The following is a 12,602-nucleotide window of genomic DNA, read 5'->3' as shown; positions in this document are numbered from 1 at the left end:
CCAGGGACGCCTGGGAGGCCTCCACCCCCCCCACCCCCCCCCCAAAAAATGGACCCAGGTGTCCGGGGATTTTGGGGACCCCCCCCAAAAAAAAAACCCCCAAATCAGCTCAACTTTCAATGTCCTTTATTCACACCCTCCCCCCCCCCTTTTTTGGGGTCTCCCCCCATTTTTGGGGTCCCCCCCATTTTGGGGGTGTCCCAGTTTTGGGGTCCCCCCCATTTTTTGGGGTGTCCTGGATGGGGGGACCCCCCCAAAATGCCCATTTTTGGGGTGTCGCAGCTCCTGGACCCCCCCGGTTTTGGGGTGTTGGGGTGGAGAGGGGTCCCAGTTTTGGGGTCCCCCTATTTTGGGGTCCCCCCAATTTTGGGGTCCCCCCCGTTTTGGGGTCACTCGTGGTACATCCGCAGCAAACAGGCGCTGATTCCCGCCATGTAGCGTTCCCATAGCAACTGGTGCCTGTGGACAAAGGGGGGGGTCCCCAAAATTAGGGGGGGTCCCCAAGATATGGGGGGGTCCCCCCATCCCCAGGGCCGTTTTGGGGTGAAAATGCCACGTTTTGGGGGCGCCCATAGGAGGGAAATGAGGGGTTTGGGGGGACAAGTTTGTTCAGGTTCAATTTTGGGGTCCTGGGGGGGGATTTGGGGTCCCGGGTGGGTCCATTTTGGGGTCCTGGGGGGGATTTTGGGTCCTGGGGGGGATTTGGGGTCCCGGGGGGTGAATTTGGGGTCCCTGGGGGTGATTTTGGGGTCCCCGGGTGGGTCCATTTTGGGGTCCTGGGGGGGATTTGGGGTCCCGAGTGGGTCCATTTTGGGGTCCCTGGGGGTGATTTTGGGGTCCTGGGTGGGTCCATTTTGGGGCCCTGGGGGGGATTTGGGGTCCCGGGTGGGTCCATTTCAGGTTCCTCGGGGGGTGATTTTGGACTCTCCAAGGATCATTTTGGGGTCCCCGGGGTTGATTTTGGGGTCCCCGGGGGGGTTTTCGGGGTCCCCGGGTGTGAATTTTGGGGTCGCGGGGGTGATTTTGGGGTCTATTTTTGGGGGGTTCCCACCTGAACCCCCCCAGCGCCCGTGGAGCCGTCGTGTAGCTGTTCAGGAAGAGCCGCAGGTCCCCGATCGACCACTTGTCCGAGCGACACGGCTCCACCACCTGCCCGGACGCCGGGGTCCCTCAGGACGCCTGGGTCCCTCCCGGACGCCTGGGTCCCTCCCGGACTCCTGGGTCCCTCCCGAACGCCTGGGTCCCTCCCGGACTCCTGGGTCCCTCCCGGACTCCTGGGTCCCTCCCGGACTCCTGGGTCCCCCCAGAACTCCTGGGTCCCCAAAACCCCGTACACCACCCATAACACCCCAAAACCCCCAGTCTGCCCAGGGTCCTGGTTTGGGGTCCCATTTGTGGGTCTGGGGTCCAAGTTGTGGGTCTGGGGGTCCCATTTGGGGGTCTGGGGTCCAAGTTGTGGGTCTGGGGTCCCGGTTGTGGGTCTGGGGGTCCCATTGGGGGTCTGGGGTCCCACTTGTGGGTCTGGGGTCCCGGTTGTGGGTCTGGGGTCCCAGTTGGGGGTCTGGGGGTCCCGGTTGTGGGTCTGGGGGTCCCATTGGGGGTCTGGGGTCCCACTTGTGGGTCTGGGGTCCCGGTTGTGGGTCTGGGGTCCCACTTGTGGGTCTGGGGGTCCCATTGTGGGTCTGGGGTCCCACTTGTGGGTCTGCCCCACGGCCGCTCACCTTCTCCACCAGGTCCACGAAGAAGTCGCGCACGTCGCGGGGGTGGGGCAGCTTGAGCCCCACGTTCACCAGCGCCCGCGACAGCGCCTGCGGACCCAGGCGTCCGGGAGGGACCCAGGCGTCCGGGAGGGACCCCGGCGTCCGGGGAGACACAGGAGTTCAGGGGGAAACAGGAGTTCCGGGGGGACCCAGGAGTGCCCCAGGGACCCAGGAGTTCAGGGGGACCCGGGAGTTCGGGAGGGACCCAGGAGTTCAGGGGGAAACAGGAGTTTGGGGGACCCAGGAGAAGGGGGAGGGACCCAGGAGTGCCCCAGGGACCCACGAGTTCAGGGGGGGACACAGGAGATTGGGGGGGACCCAGGAGTGCCCCCGGAGGGACCCAGGAATGCCCCAGGGTCCCAGGAGTTCGGGGGGGACACAGGAGATTGGGGAGGGACCCAGGAGACCAGGAGGGACCCAGGAGTTCGGGAGGGACCCAGGCGTCCGGGAGGGACCCAGGAGTTCAGGAGAGGACCCAGGAGTTCGGGAGGGACCCAGGAGTTCGGGAGGGGACCCAGGAGTTCGGGAGAGGACCCAGGAGTTCGGGAGGGACCCAGGAATGCCCCAGGGACCCAGGAGTTCGGGAGGGACCCAGGAGTTCGGGAAGGGACCCAGGAGTGCCCCAGGGTCCCAGGCTCACCTTGAAGTTCGTTTCCATCTCGTTATAGACCGAGATCTTCCCCCGCAGCGCCGAGCACACCAGGCTGGGGGAGGGGCAGGGGGACCCAGGCGTCCGGGAGGGACCCAGGCGTCCGGGTGACCCAACCCCACCCCAGGGGACCCAGGAGTTTGGGAGGGACCCAGGAGTTCGGGAAGGGACCCAGGAGTTCGGGAAGGGACCCAGGCGTTCGGGAGGGGACCCAGGAGTTCGGGAGGGACCCAGGAGTTCGGGAGGGACCCAGGAGTTCGGGAAGGGACCCAGGAGTTCGGGAGGGACCCAGGAGTTCGGGAGGGACCCAGGCGTCCGGCGTCACCTCTTGTGCTGGTCCAGCAGGTCCTTGTCGCTCACCAGCACCTTCAGCTCCTTCAGGTCCTGCAGGAAGGAGCGGGGGACGTCCCCATCGGGCTCGGCCGCCTCGGGCGCTGGGGACACGGACACAGCGCTGGGGACCCAGGAGTGCCCCAGGGACCCAGGAGTGCCCCAGGGACCCAGGCGTCCGGGGAGGGACCCAGGAGTGTGGGGGACACAGGAGTGCAGGGGGACCCAGACATTCGGGGGGGACCCAGGAGTTCGGGAGGGGACCCAGGAGTTCGGGAAGGGACCCAGGAGTGCCCCAGGGACCCAGGCGTCCGGGGGAGACCCAGGAGTACGGGAGGGGACCCAGGAGTTCGGGAGGGACCCAGGCGTCCGGGGTGGACCCAGGAGTTCGGGAGATGGGACCCAGGAGTGCCCCAGGGACCCAGGCGGCCGGGGAGGGACCCAGGCGTTCGGGAGGGGACCCAGGAGTTCGGGAAGGGACCCAGGAGTGCCCCAGAGACCCAGGCGTTCGGGGGAGACCCAGGAGTTTGGGAGGGACCCAGGAGTTTGGGAGGGACCCAGGAGTGCCCCAGGGACCCAGGAGTCCGGGAGGGACCCAGGAGTGCCCCAGAGACCCAGGAGTTCAGGAGGGACCCAGGAGTTCGGGAGGGGACCCCAGGGACAGAACTGGAGACATGGGGACAATGTCCCATTGCCCCCAATGTCCCCATTGCCCCCATTGTCCCCATTGCCCCCATTGCCCCCATTGTCCCCATTGCCCCAATTGTCCCCAATGTCCCCATTGCCCCCAATGTCCCCATTGCCCCCATTGTCCCCATTGTCCCCAATGTCCCCATTGCCCCCAATGTCCCCATTGCCCCCATTGTCCCCATTGTCCCCAGCTCTCACTCATCGCCCCCTGTGTCCAATGTCCCATCATGTGTTGGGCACAGGCCGCCAGGTCCCCGAAACTCAGGAACTGCAGCCGCCGCTTCCCCGTCTCGAAGCGGCTGTTGGCGAAGAACACGATGGCGGCGTAATCCCTACGGGGAGGGGACAACGACGGGGACACAAGTGTCACCAGGGGGGTCCCCAGACCCCCCCGAACCCCAGAACCCCCCTGTACACCCCCCTACAACCCAACCCCTATGAGGGGGGGACACAAAGGGGGACAATGGGGTCCCTGTAACCACAGACACCCCCCCCCGTGCTCCCAATCCCTATGGGGAGGGGACAAAAACGGGGACACAAGTGTCACCAGGGGGGTCCCCAGACCCCCCCGAACCCCAAAACCCCCCTGTACACCCCCCTACAACCCAACCCCTATGAGGTGGGGACACAAAGGGGGACAATGGGGTCTCTGTAACCACAGACCCCCCCGTACCACCAATCCCTAAGGGGAGGTGACAACAATGGGGACACAAGTGTCACCATGGGGGTCCCCAGACCCTCCCGAACCCCAAAACCCCCCTGCACGCCCCCCTACAACCCAACCCCTATGAGGGGGGGACACAAAGGGGGACAATGGGGTCCCCAAACTTGCCTGAATACACAAACGCCCCTGAACCCCAAAACCCCACTGAACCCCCAATTTCTATGGGGAGGGGAAACAAAGGGGGACAAAAGTGTCACCGGGGGGGGTTCCCAGACCCCCCCGAACCCCAAAACCCCCCTGTACACCCCCCTACAACCCAACCCCTATGAGGGGGGGACACAAAGGGGACAATGGGGTGACAATGGGGTCCCCTAAACCCCCCCTTGTACCCCCAATTCCTATGGGGAGGGGACACAAAGGTGGACAAAAGTGTCACCTGGGGGGTCCCCAGACCCCCCCGAACCCCAAAACCCCCCTGTACACCCCCCTACAACCCAACCCCTATGGGGAGGGGACACAAAATGACCCCCCAGCACCCATGGGTGCCCCCCAGACCTTATAAAGTGTTGAGGTCAGCAGGAAATGCTGCTGGATCAACCCCCCCAAAAACCCCCCAAACCCCCCCAGAAAACCCCCAAGTGACCCCCCCAGCACCCATAGGACCCCCCAGCACCCATGGGTGCCCCCCAAACCTCGCCAGTGGGGGGGGCAGCAGGAAATGCTGCTGAATCAGCTCGGCCAAGGGTCCCTTCAGTTCTTCCACCGCCTTGAACACCCGCTTGAAGTTGTCGAACTATTGGGGTGGGGCACAAAAATTGGGGACCCCCCCCATAGCACCCACAACCCCCCCCGACCCCATTAAACCCCTCCCGAACTCCTGGGTCCCTCCCGAACTCCTGGGTCCCCTCCCGAACTCCTGGGTCCCCCCGACCCCCCAAAATGGGACCAAACTGGACCCACCATGTGGGTTTTGGGGACTCCCCTTATTGGGACCCTCCCTTATTGGGGACCCCCCCCTTATTGGGACCCCGTATATATTGGGGACCCCCATATTGGGACCCCCCCTTATTGGGGACCCCCCCTTATTGGGACCCCCATATATTTGGGATGCCCCAATATTGGGACCCCCCATATACTTGAGCCCCCCTATATATTTGGGAGCCCCCCTTATTGGGACCCCCCCCATATTGGGACCCCCCCCTTATTGGGACCCCCCCATATATTTGGGACCCCCCCCTTATTGGGACCCCCCCTTATTGGGACCCCCCCTTATTGGGACTCCCCCGTTATTGAGACCCCCCCATATTGAGACTCCCCCATATTGGGACCCCCCCGTATATTTGGGATCCCCCTTATTGGAGACCCCCTCCCTTATTGAGACCCCCCCATATTGGGTCTCCCCTTATTGGGTCCCCCCTTTATTGGGTCCCCCCCTTATTGGGAACCCCCTGTATTGGGGTCCCCCCAACTTCCCAGCTCCCACTTTGGGGCTCCCTCCTCCCATTCTGGGACCCCCCACATTTTTGGGACCCACCCCCCCCATTTCAGGGACCCCCCCCCCATTTCAGGGCCCCCTCCCCATATTTGGGGACCCCCCCATATTTGGGGCCCCCCCCATTTTGGGGTCCCCCCGTTTTTGGGGTCCCACCTGTCTCCGGCAGGCGCGCAGGCTCAGCCCGGTCCTGGCACTGACCTCGTCCAGCTCCTTTTTGGTCCCTTTCGACAGTTTTTTCCCCAAAAGTTCCCTCGCCAGAGCCGGTTCGAAGGCGTAATAGCTGGGGGGGGGGTCCCCGAAATGGTGGGGGGGTCCCCAAAATCGGGGGGACCCCAAAATCCACCCACAGACCCCCCAAAACTGCCCTGAGCATCCCTGAGCATCCTTGTCCTGTATCCCATCCCCTCCTGTATCCCAATGGGTTATAGAGCCCCCCCGAAGTACCTGGGGGGTCCCCAAAATGAGGGGGGGTCAATGGAATATTGAGGGGGTCCCCAAAACTGGGGGAACCCCAAAATCCACCCACAGCGCCCCCAAAAGTGCCCTGAACCCCCAAACTGATCTGAGCATCATCCTGAGCATCCTTGTCCTGTATCCCACCCCATCCTGTATCCCAATGGGTTATTGAGCCCCCCCGAAGTACCTGGGGGGGGTCCCCAAAATGAGAGGGGGTCCCCAAAGTATGGGGGGGTCCCAAAGTGGGGGGGTCCCCAAAACCGGGGGGGACCCCAAAATCTACCCATGGACCCCCCAAAACTGCCCTGAGCATCCTCAAGCATCCCTGAGCATCCTTGTCCTGTATCCCATCCCATCCCATCCTGTATCCCAATGGGTTATTGAGCCCCCCCAAAGTACCTGGGGGGACCCCAAAATGATGGGGGGTCAATGGAATGTTGGGGGGGTCCCCAAAACCGGGGGGGACCCCAAAATCCACCCGCGGACCCCCCAAAACTGTCCTGAGCATCCTTGTCCTGTATCCCAACCCATCCTGTATCCCAATGGGTTATTGAGCCCCCCCGAAGTACCTGGGGGGTCCCCAAAACCGGGGGGGACCCCAAAATCTACCCATGGAGCCCCCAAAACTGCCCTGAGCATCCTCAAGCATCCCTGAGCATCCTTGTCCTGTATCCCAGTTCCCTCCCAGTCCATCCCAGTGCTCCCAGTTCCCTCCCAGTTCATTCCCAGCCCCCCCAGTGCTCCCAGTTCATTCCCAGCCCCCCCCAGTGCTCCCAGTTCATCCCAGTGCTCCCAGTTCCCTCCCAGTCCCCTCCCAGTGGCCCCATATCCCCTCCCAGTTCCCTCCCAGTCCCTCCCAGTGCTCCCAGTTCCCTCCCAGTGCCCCCATATCCCCTCCCAGTTCCCTCCCAGTCCCCCCCAGTGCTCCCAGTTCATTCCCAGTGCTCCCAGTTCATTCCCAGCCCCCCCAGTGCTCCCAGTTCCCCCCCAGTGCTCCCAGTCCATTCCCAGTTCCCCCCCAGTGCTCCCAGTCCATTCCCAGTCCCCCCCAGTGCTCCCAGTTCCCTCCCAGTCCCCCCCAGTGCTCCCAGTTCATTCCCAGTGCTCCCAGTTCATTCCCAGTCCCCCCAGTGCTCCCAGTCCCCCCCAGTGCTCCCAGTTCATTCCCAGCCCCCCCAGTGCTCCCAGTTCATTCCCAGGCCCCCCCAGTGCTCCCAGTTCCCTCCCAGTTCCCACCCAGTTCCCTCCCAGTTCCCTCCCAGTGCTCCCAGTTCATCCCAGTGCTCCCAGTTCCCTCCCAGTCCCCCCCAGTTCCCTCCCAGTTCCCTCCCAGTGCTCCCAGTTCATTCCCAGCCCCCCCAGTGCTCCCAGTTCCCCCCCAGTGCTCCCAGTCCATTCCCAGTTCCCCCCCAGTGCTCCCAGTCCATTCCCAGTCCCCCCCAGTGCTCCCAGTTCCCTCCCAGTCCCCCCCAGTGCTCCCAGTTCATTCCCAGTGCTCCCAGTTCATTCCCAGTTCCCCCCCAGTGCTCCCAGTTCATTCCCAGCCCCCCCAGTGCTCCCAGTTCATCCCAGTGCTCCCAGTTCCCTCCCAGTACCCCCAGTGCCCCCATATCCCCTCCCAGTTCCCTCCCAGTTCATTCCCAGTCCCCCCCAGTGCTCCCAGTTCCCTCCCAGTCCCCCCCAGTGCTCCCAGTTCCCCCCCAGTGCTCCCAGTTCATTCCCAGTCCATCCCAGTGCTCCCAGTTCATTCCCAGTCCCCCCAGTGCTCCCAGTCCCCCCCAGTGCTCCCAGTTCATTCCCAGTGCTCCCAGTTCATTCCCAGCCCCCCCAGTGCTCCCAGTTCATTCCCAGGCCCCCCCAGTGCTCCCAGTTCCCTCCCAGTTCCCACCCAGTGCTCCCAGTTCATCCCAGTGCTCCCAGTTCCCTCCCAGTTCCCTCCCAGTGCTCCCAGTTCATTCCCAGCCCCCCCAGTGCTCCCAGTTCCCCCCCAGTGCTCCCAGTCCATTCCCAGTTCCCCCCCAGTGCTCCCAGTTCATTCCCAGGCCCCCCCAGTGCTCCCATTTCCCTCCCAGTTCCCACCCAGTGCTCCCAGTTCATCCCAGTGCTCCCAGTTCCCTCCCAGTCCCCCCCAGTGCCCCCATATCCCCTCCCAGTTCCCTCCCAGTTCATCCCAGTGCTCCCAGTTCATTCCCAGTCCCTCCCAGTGCTCCCAGTTCCCCCATATCCCCTCCCAGTTCCCTCCCAGTCCCCCCCCAGTGCTCCCAGTTTCCCCCCAGTGCTCCCAGTTCATTCCCAGTGCTCCCAGTTCATTCCCAGCCCCCCCAGTGCTCCCAGTTCCCCCCCAGTGCTCCCAGTGCTCCCAGTTCATTCCCAGGCCCCCCCAGTGCTCCCATTTCCCTCCCAGTTCCCACCCAGTGCTCCCAGTTCATCCCAGTGCTCCCAGTTCCCTCCCAGTCCCCCCCAGTGCTCCCAGTTCCCTCCCAGTCCCCCCCAGTGCCCCCATATCCCCTCCCAGTTCCCTCCCAGTTCCCTCCCAGTGCTCCCAGTTCCCTCCCAGTCTCCTCCCAGTGCTCCCAGTTCATTCCCAGCCCCCCCAGTGCTCCCAGTTCCCCCCCAGTGCTCCCAGTTCCCCCCCAGTGCTCCCAGTTCATTCCCAGTCCCCCCCAGTGCTCCAGTTCCCTCCCAGTGCCCCCATATCCCCTCCCATTCCCTCCCAGTTCATCCCAGTTCCCTCCCAGTTCATTCCCAGTGCCCCCATATCCCCTCCCATTCCCTCCCAGTCCATCCCAGTGCTCCCAGTTCATTCCCAGTGCTCCCAGTTCATTCCCAGTCCCTCCCAGTTCCCTCCCAGTTCATTCCCAGCCCCCCCAGTGCTCCCAGTTCATTCCCAGTCCCTCCCAGTTCCCTCCCAGCCCCCCCGTACCCCTGGATGAGCGCGGCCTGGCGGGGGGGGGGGATCTGGAAGAGCAGCTGCTGGCACAGCCGGGGGGGGGAGTGGAGCAGCCGCTCCAGCATCTGGAACGTGCGGAAGTGGTCGCGGGTGTCGCTTTGCAGGACGGACACGGAGGTTCCGGAACGTTCCAGGAGACCCCCCCGCAGGCGGCGGGAAACGGCCTCGGACACTGGGGACAATGGGACATCAATGGGACATCAATGGGGACACTGGGATATCAATAGGATATCAATGGGGACAATGGGATATCAATGAGAACACGAGAACATCAATGGGACATCAATGGAACATCAATGGGATCAATGGGATATCAATGGGGACACTGGGATATCAATGGGATATCAATGGGGACATGGGAACATCAATGGGGACAATGGGACATCAATGGGATATCAATGGGGACATGGGAACATCAATGGGGACATGGGAACATCAATGGGACATCAATGGGACATCAATGGGAACAATGGGATCAATGGGACATCAATGGGGACACTGGGATATCAATAGGATATCAATGGGGACAATGGGATATCAATGAGAACACGAGAACATCAATGGGACATCAATGGAACATCAATGGGATCAATGGGATATCAATGGGGACACTGGGATATCAATGGGATATCAATGGGGACATGGGAACATCAATGGGGACAATGGGATATCAATGGGATATCAATGGGGACATGGGAACATCAATGGGGACATGGGAACATCAATGGGACATCAATGGGACATCAATGGGAACAATGGGATCAATGGGACATCAATGGGGACAATGGGATATCAATGGGGACACTGACACCCCCCCGCAGGCGGCGGGAAACGGCCTCGGACACTGGGGGTGATGGGACATCAATGGGGTGTCAATGGAACATCAATGGGATCAATGGGATCAATGGGACATCAATGGGGACAATGGGATATCAATGGGATACCAATGGGGACATGGGAACATCAATGGGACATCAATGGGGACATGGGGATATCAATGGGGACAATGGGATATCAATGGGGCATCAATGGGACATCAATGGGGACATGGGAACATCAATGGGGACACTGGGATATCAATGGGATATCAATGGGGACAATGGGATATCAATGGGACATCAATGGGACATCAATGGGACATCAATGGGGACATGGGAACATCAATGGGGCATCAGTGGGACATCAATGGGGACATCAATGGGGACATCAATGGGGACATCAATGGGGACATCAATGGGATATCAATGGGGACATCAATGGGGACATCAATGGGGACATCAATGGGACATCAGTGGGGACACTGACACCCCCCCGCAGGCGGCGGGAAACGGCCTCGGACACTGGGGACGATGGGACATCAATGGGGTGTCAATGGAACATCAATGGGATCAATGGGACATCAATGGGGACAATGGGATATCAATGGGATATCAATGGGGACAATGGGATATCAATGAGAACATGAGAACATCAATGGGACATCAATGGAACATCAATGGGATCAATGGGATATCAATGGGGACACTGGGATATCAATGGGATATCAATGGGGACATGGGAACATCAATGGGGACAATGGGATATCAATGGGATATCAATGGGGACATGGGAACATCAATGGGACATCAATGGGACATCAATGGGACATCAATGGGAACAATGGGATCAATGGGACATCAATGGGGACAAGGGGATATCAATGGGGACAATGGGATATCAATGAGAACACGACAACATCAATGGGACATCAATGGAACATCAATGGGATCAATGGGATCAATGGGACATCAATGGGGACAATGGGATATCAATGGGGACACTGACACCCCCCCGCAGGCGGTGGGAAACGGCCTCGGACACTGGGGACGATGGGACATCAATGGGGTGTCAATGGAACATCAATGGGATCAATGGGATCAATGGGACATCAATGGGGACAATGGGATATCAATGGGATATCAATGGGATATCAATGGGGACATGGGAACATCAATGGGACATCAATGGGGACAATGGGATATCAATGGGATATCAATGGGATATCAATGGGACATCAATGGGGACATGGGAACATCAATGGGGCATCAATGAGGCATCAATGGGACATCAATGGGACATCAAGGGGACATCAATGGGGACATCAATGGGGACATCAATGGGGACATCAATGGGGACATCAATGGGACATCAATGGGACATCAATGGGGACATGGGAATATCAATGGGGACACTGGGATATCAATGGGGCCATGGGAACATCAATGGGGCATCAATGGGGCATCAATGGGACATCAATGGGACATCAATGGGACATCAATGGGATATCAATGGGGATATGGGAACAGCAATGGGACATCAATGGGGCATCAATGGGGCATCAATGGGGACATCAATGGGGACATGGGAACATCAATGGGACATCAATGGGGACACTGACACGGTCTCAGCCACTGAGGGAATAGGGGACATGGGGAGGGGACCCCGAAGTTCGGGAAGGACCCAGGAGTTCGGGAGAGGACCCAGGAGTTCGGGAGGGACCCAGGAGTTCGGGAGGGACCCAGGAGTTCGGGAGGGACCCAGGAGTTCGGGAGAGGACCCAGGAGTTCGGGAGGGACCCAGGAGTTCGGGAGAGGACCCAGGAGTTCGGGAGGGACCCAGGAGTTCGGGAGAGGACCCAGGAATTCGGGAGGGACCCAGGAGTTCGGGAGGGACCCAGGAGTTCGGGAGAGGACCCAGGAATTCGGGAGGGACCCAGGCGTCCGGGCGCACCCGTGTATCCGTCCAGCCAGAGCTGATAAACCTCCTCATCGATCAGCGTCGTGTTCCCCACGAAGATATCGAGGTCACTTGTCATTGTCACCTGCGGGGACCCAGGAGTTCGGGGGGGACCCAGGAATCCCAGAGGGACCCAGGAGTTCGGGGGGGACCCAGGAGTTCGGGAGGGACCCAGGCGTTCGGGCACCAACCGCAGCTGAACCGGCCGTTCCGCTCCCTCTGCCGGCGCCTTCTTGATGACGTCAACATGACGTCACCGCTGGGGGCGTGCCTCAGCGCTCGGACGCCTGGGTCCCCGCTCCCTCCGCTTCTCCCTCCGCCCCCCCGCACAGAGGGACCCAGGCGTCCGGGCCAAACTGGGATTCCCCCCCAGCCCATATTAACCCTCCATATAAACCCCCCCGAACGCCTGGGTCCTCCCCGAACGCCTGGGTCCCTCCCGAACGCCTGGGTCCCCACACACTGGTTCCATTCTGCACGTTTATTTAACGGCAAGGTGGGGACCCAGGCGTCCGGGAGGGGACCCAGGAGTTCAGGAGGGACCCAGGAGTTCGGGAGGGACCCAGGAGTTCAGGAGGGACCCAGGAGTTCGGGAGGGACCCAGGAGTTCCGGGGGACCCAGGCGTTCGGGAGGGACCCAGGCGTCCGGGAGGGGACCCAGGCGTCCGAGCGCTGTACTGACGCGTTAGGACCCAGACACCCGTCTGGCCCCGCCCCTTCGCCCGCCCTGACCACGCCCCCTCCCGGACGCCTGGGTCCCTCCCGGACGCCTGGGTCCCTCCCGGACGCCTGGGTCCCTCCCGCTCATGCGCGGCTCCTCCCGGCGACGCGGC

General features: G+C 61.6%; 1 protein-coding gene across 1 annotated transcript; it reads right to left on the bottom strand.

Moving 5' to 3' along the window:
- Positions 1-258: 258 nt before the first annotated feature.
- Positions 259-12,016, bottom strand: LOC309452836 (acidic fibroblast growth factor intracellular-binding protein-like). The gene is made up of 11 exons (XM_082077506.1): positions 11,961-12,016; positions 11,764-11,854; positions 8,968-9,166; positions 5,742-5,868; positions 4,786-4,886; positions 3,628-3,761; positions 2,735-2,843; positions 2,401-2,464; positions 1,722-1,808; positions 1,052-1,149; positions 259-459 (listed from the first exon to the last, which is right to left on the bottom strand). Exons 2-11 carry the CDS (start codon positions 11,846-11,848, stop codon positions 390-392), a joined length of 1,074 nt encoding a protein of 357 aa, XP_081933632.1. The 5' UTR covers positions 11,849-11,854; positions 11,961-12,016; the 3' UTR covers positions 259-389.
- Positions 12,017-12,602: the final 586 nt, after the last annotated feature.

The sequence above is a fragment of the Streptopelia decaocto genome (genome assembly GCF_964273445.1).
Source record: "Streptopelia decaocto genome assembly, contig: HAP1_SCAFFOLD_2371, whole genome shotgun sequence".
Taxonomy (NCBI): Eukaryota; Metazoa; Chordata; class Aves; order Columbiformes; family Columbidae; genus Streptopelia; species Streptopelia decaocto.
The sequence above is the reverse complement of the archived record's forward strand: the minus strand, read 5'-3'. Positions and strand labels throughout refer to the sequence as shown.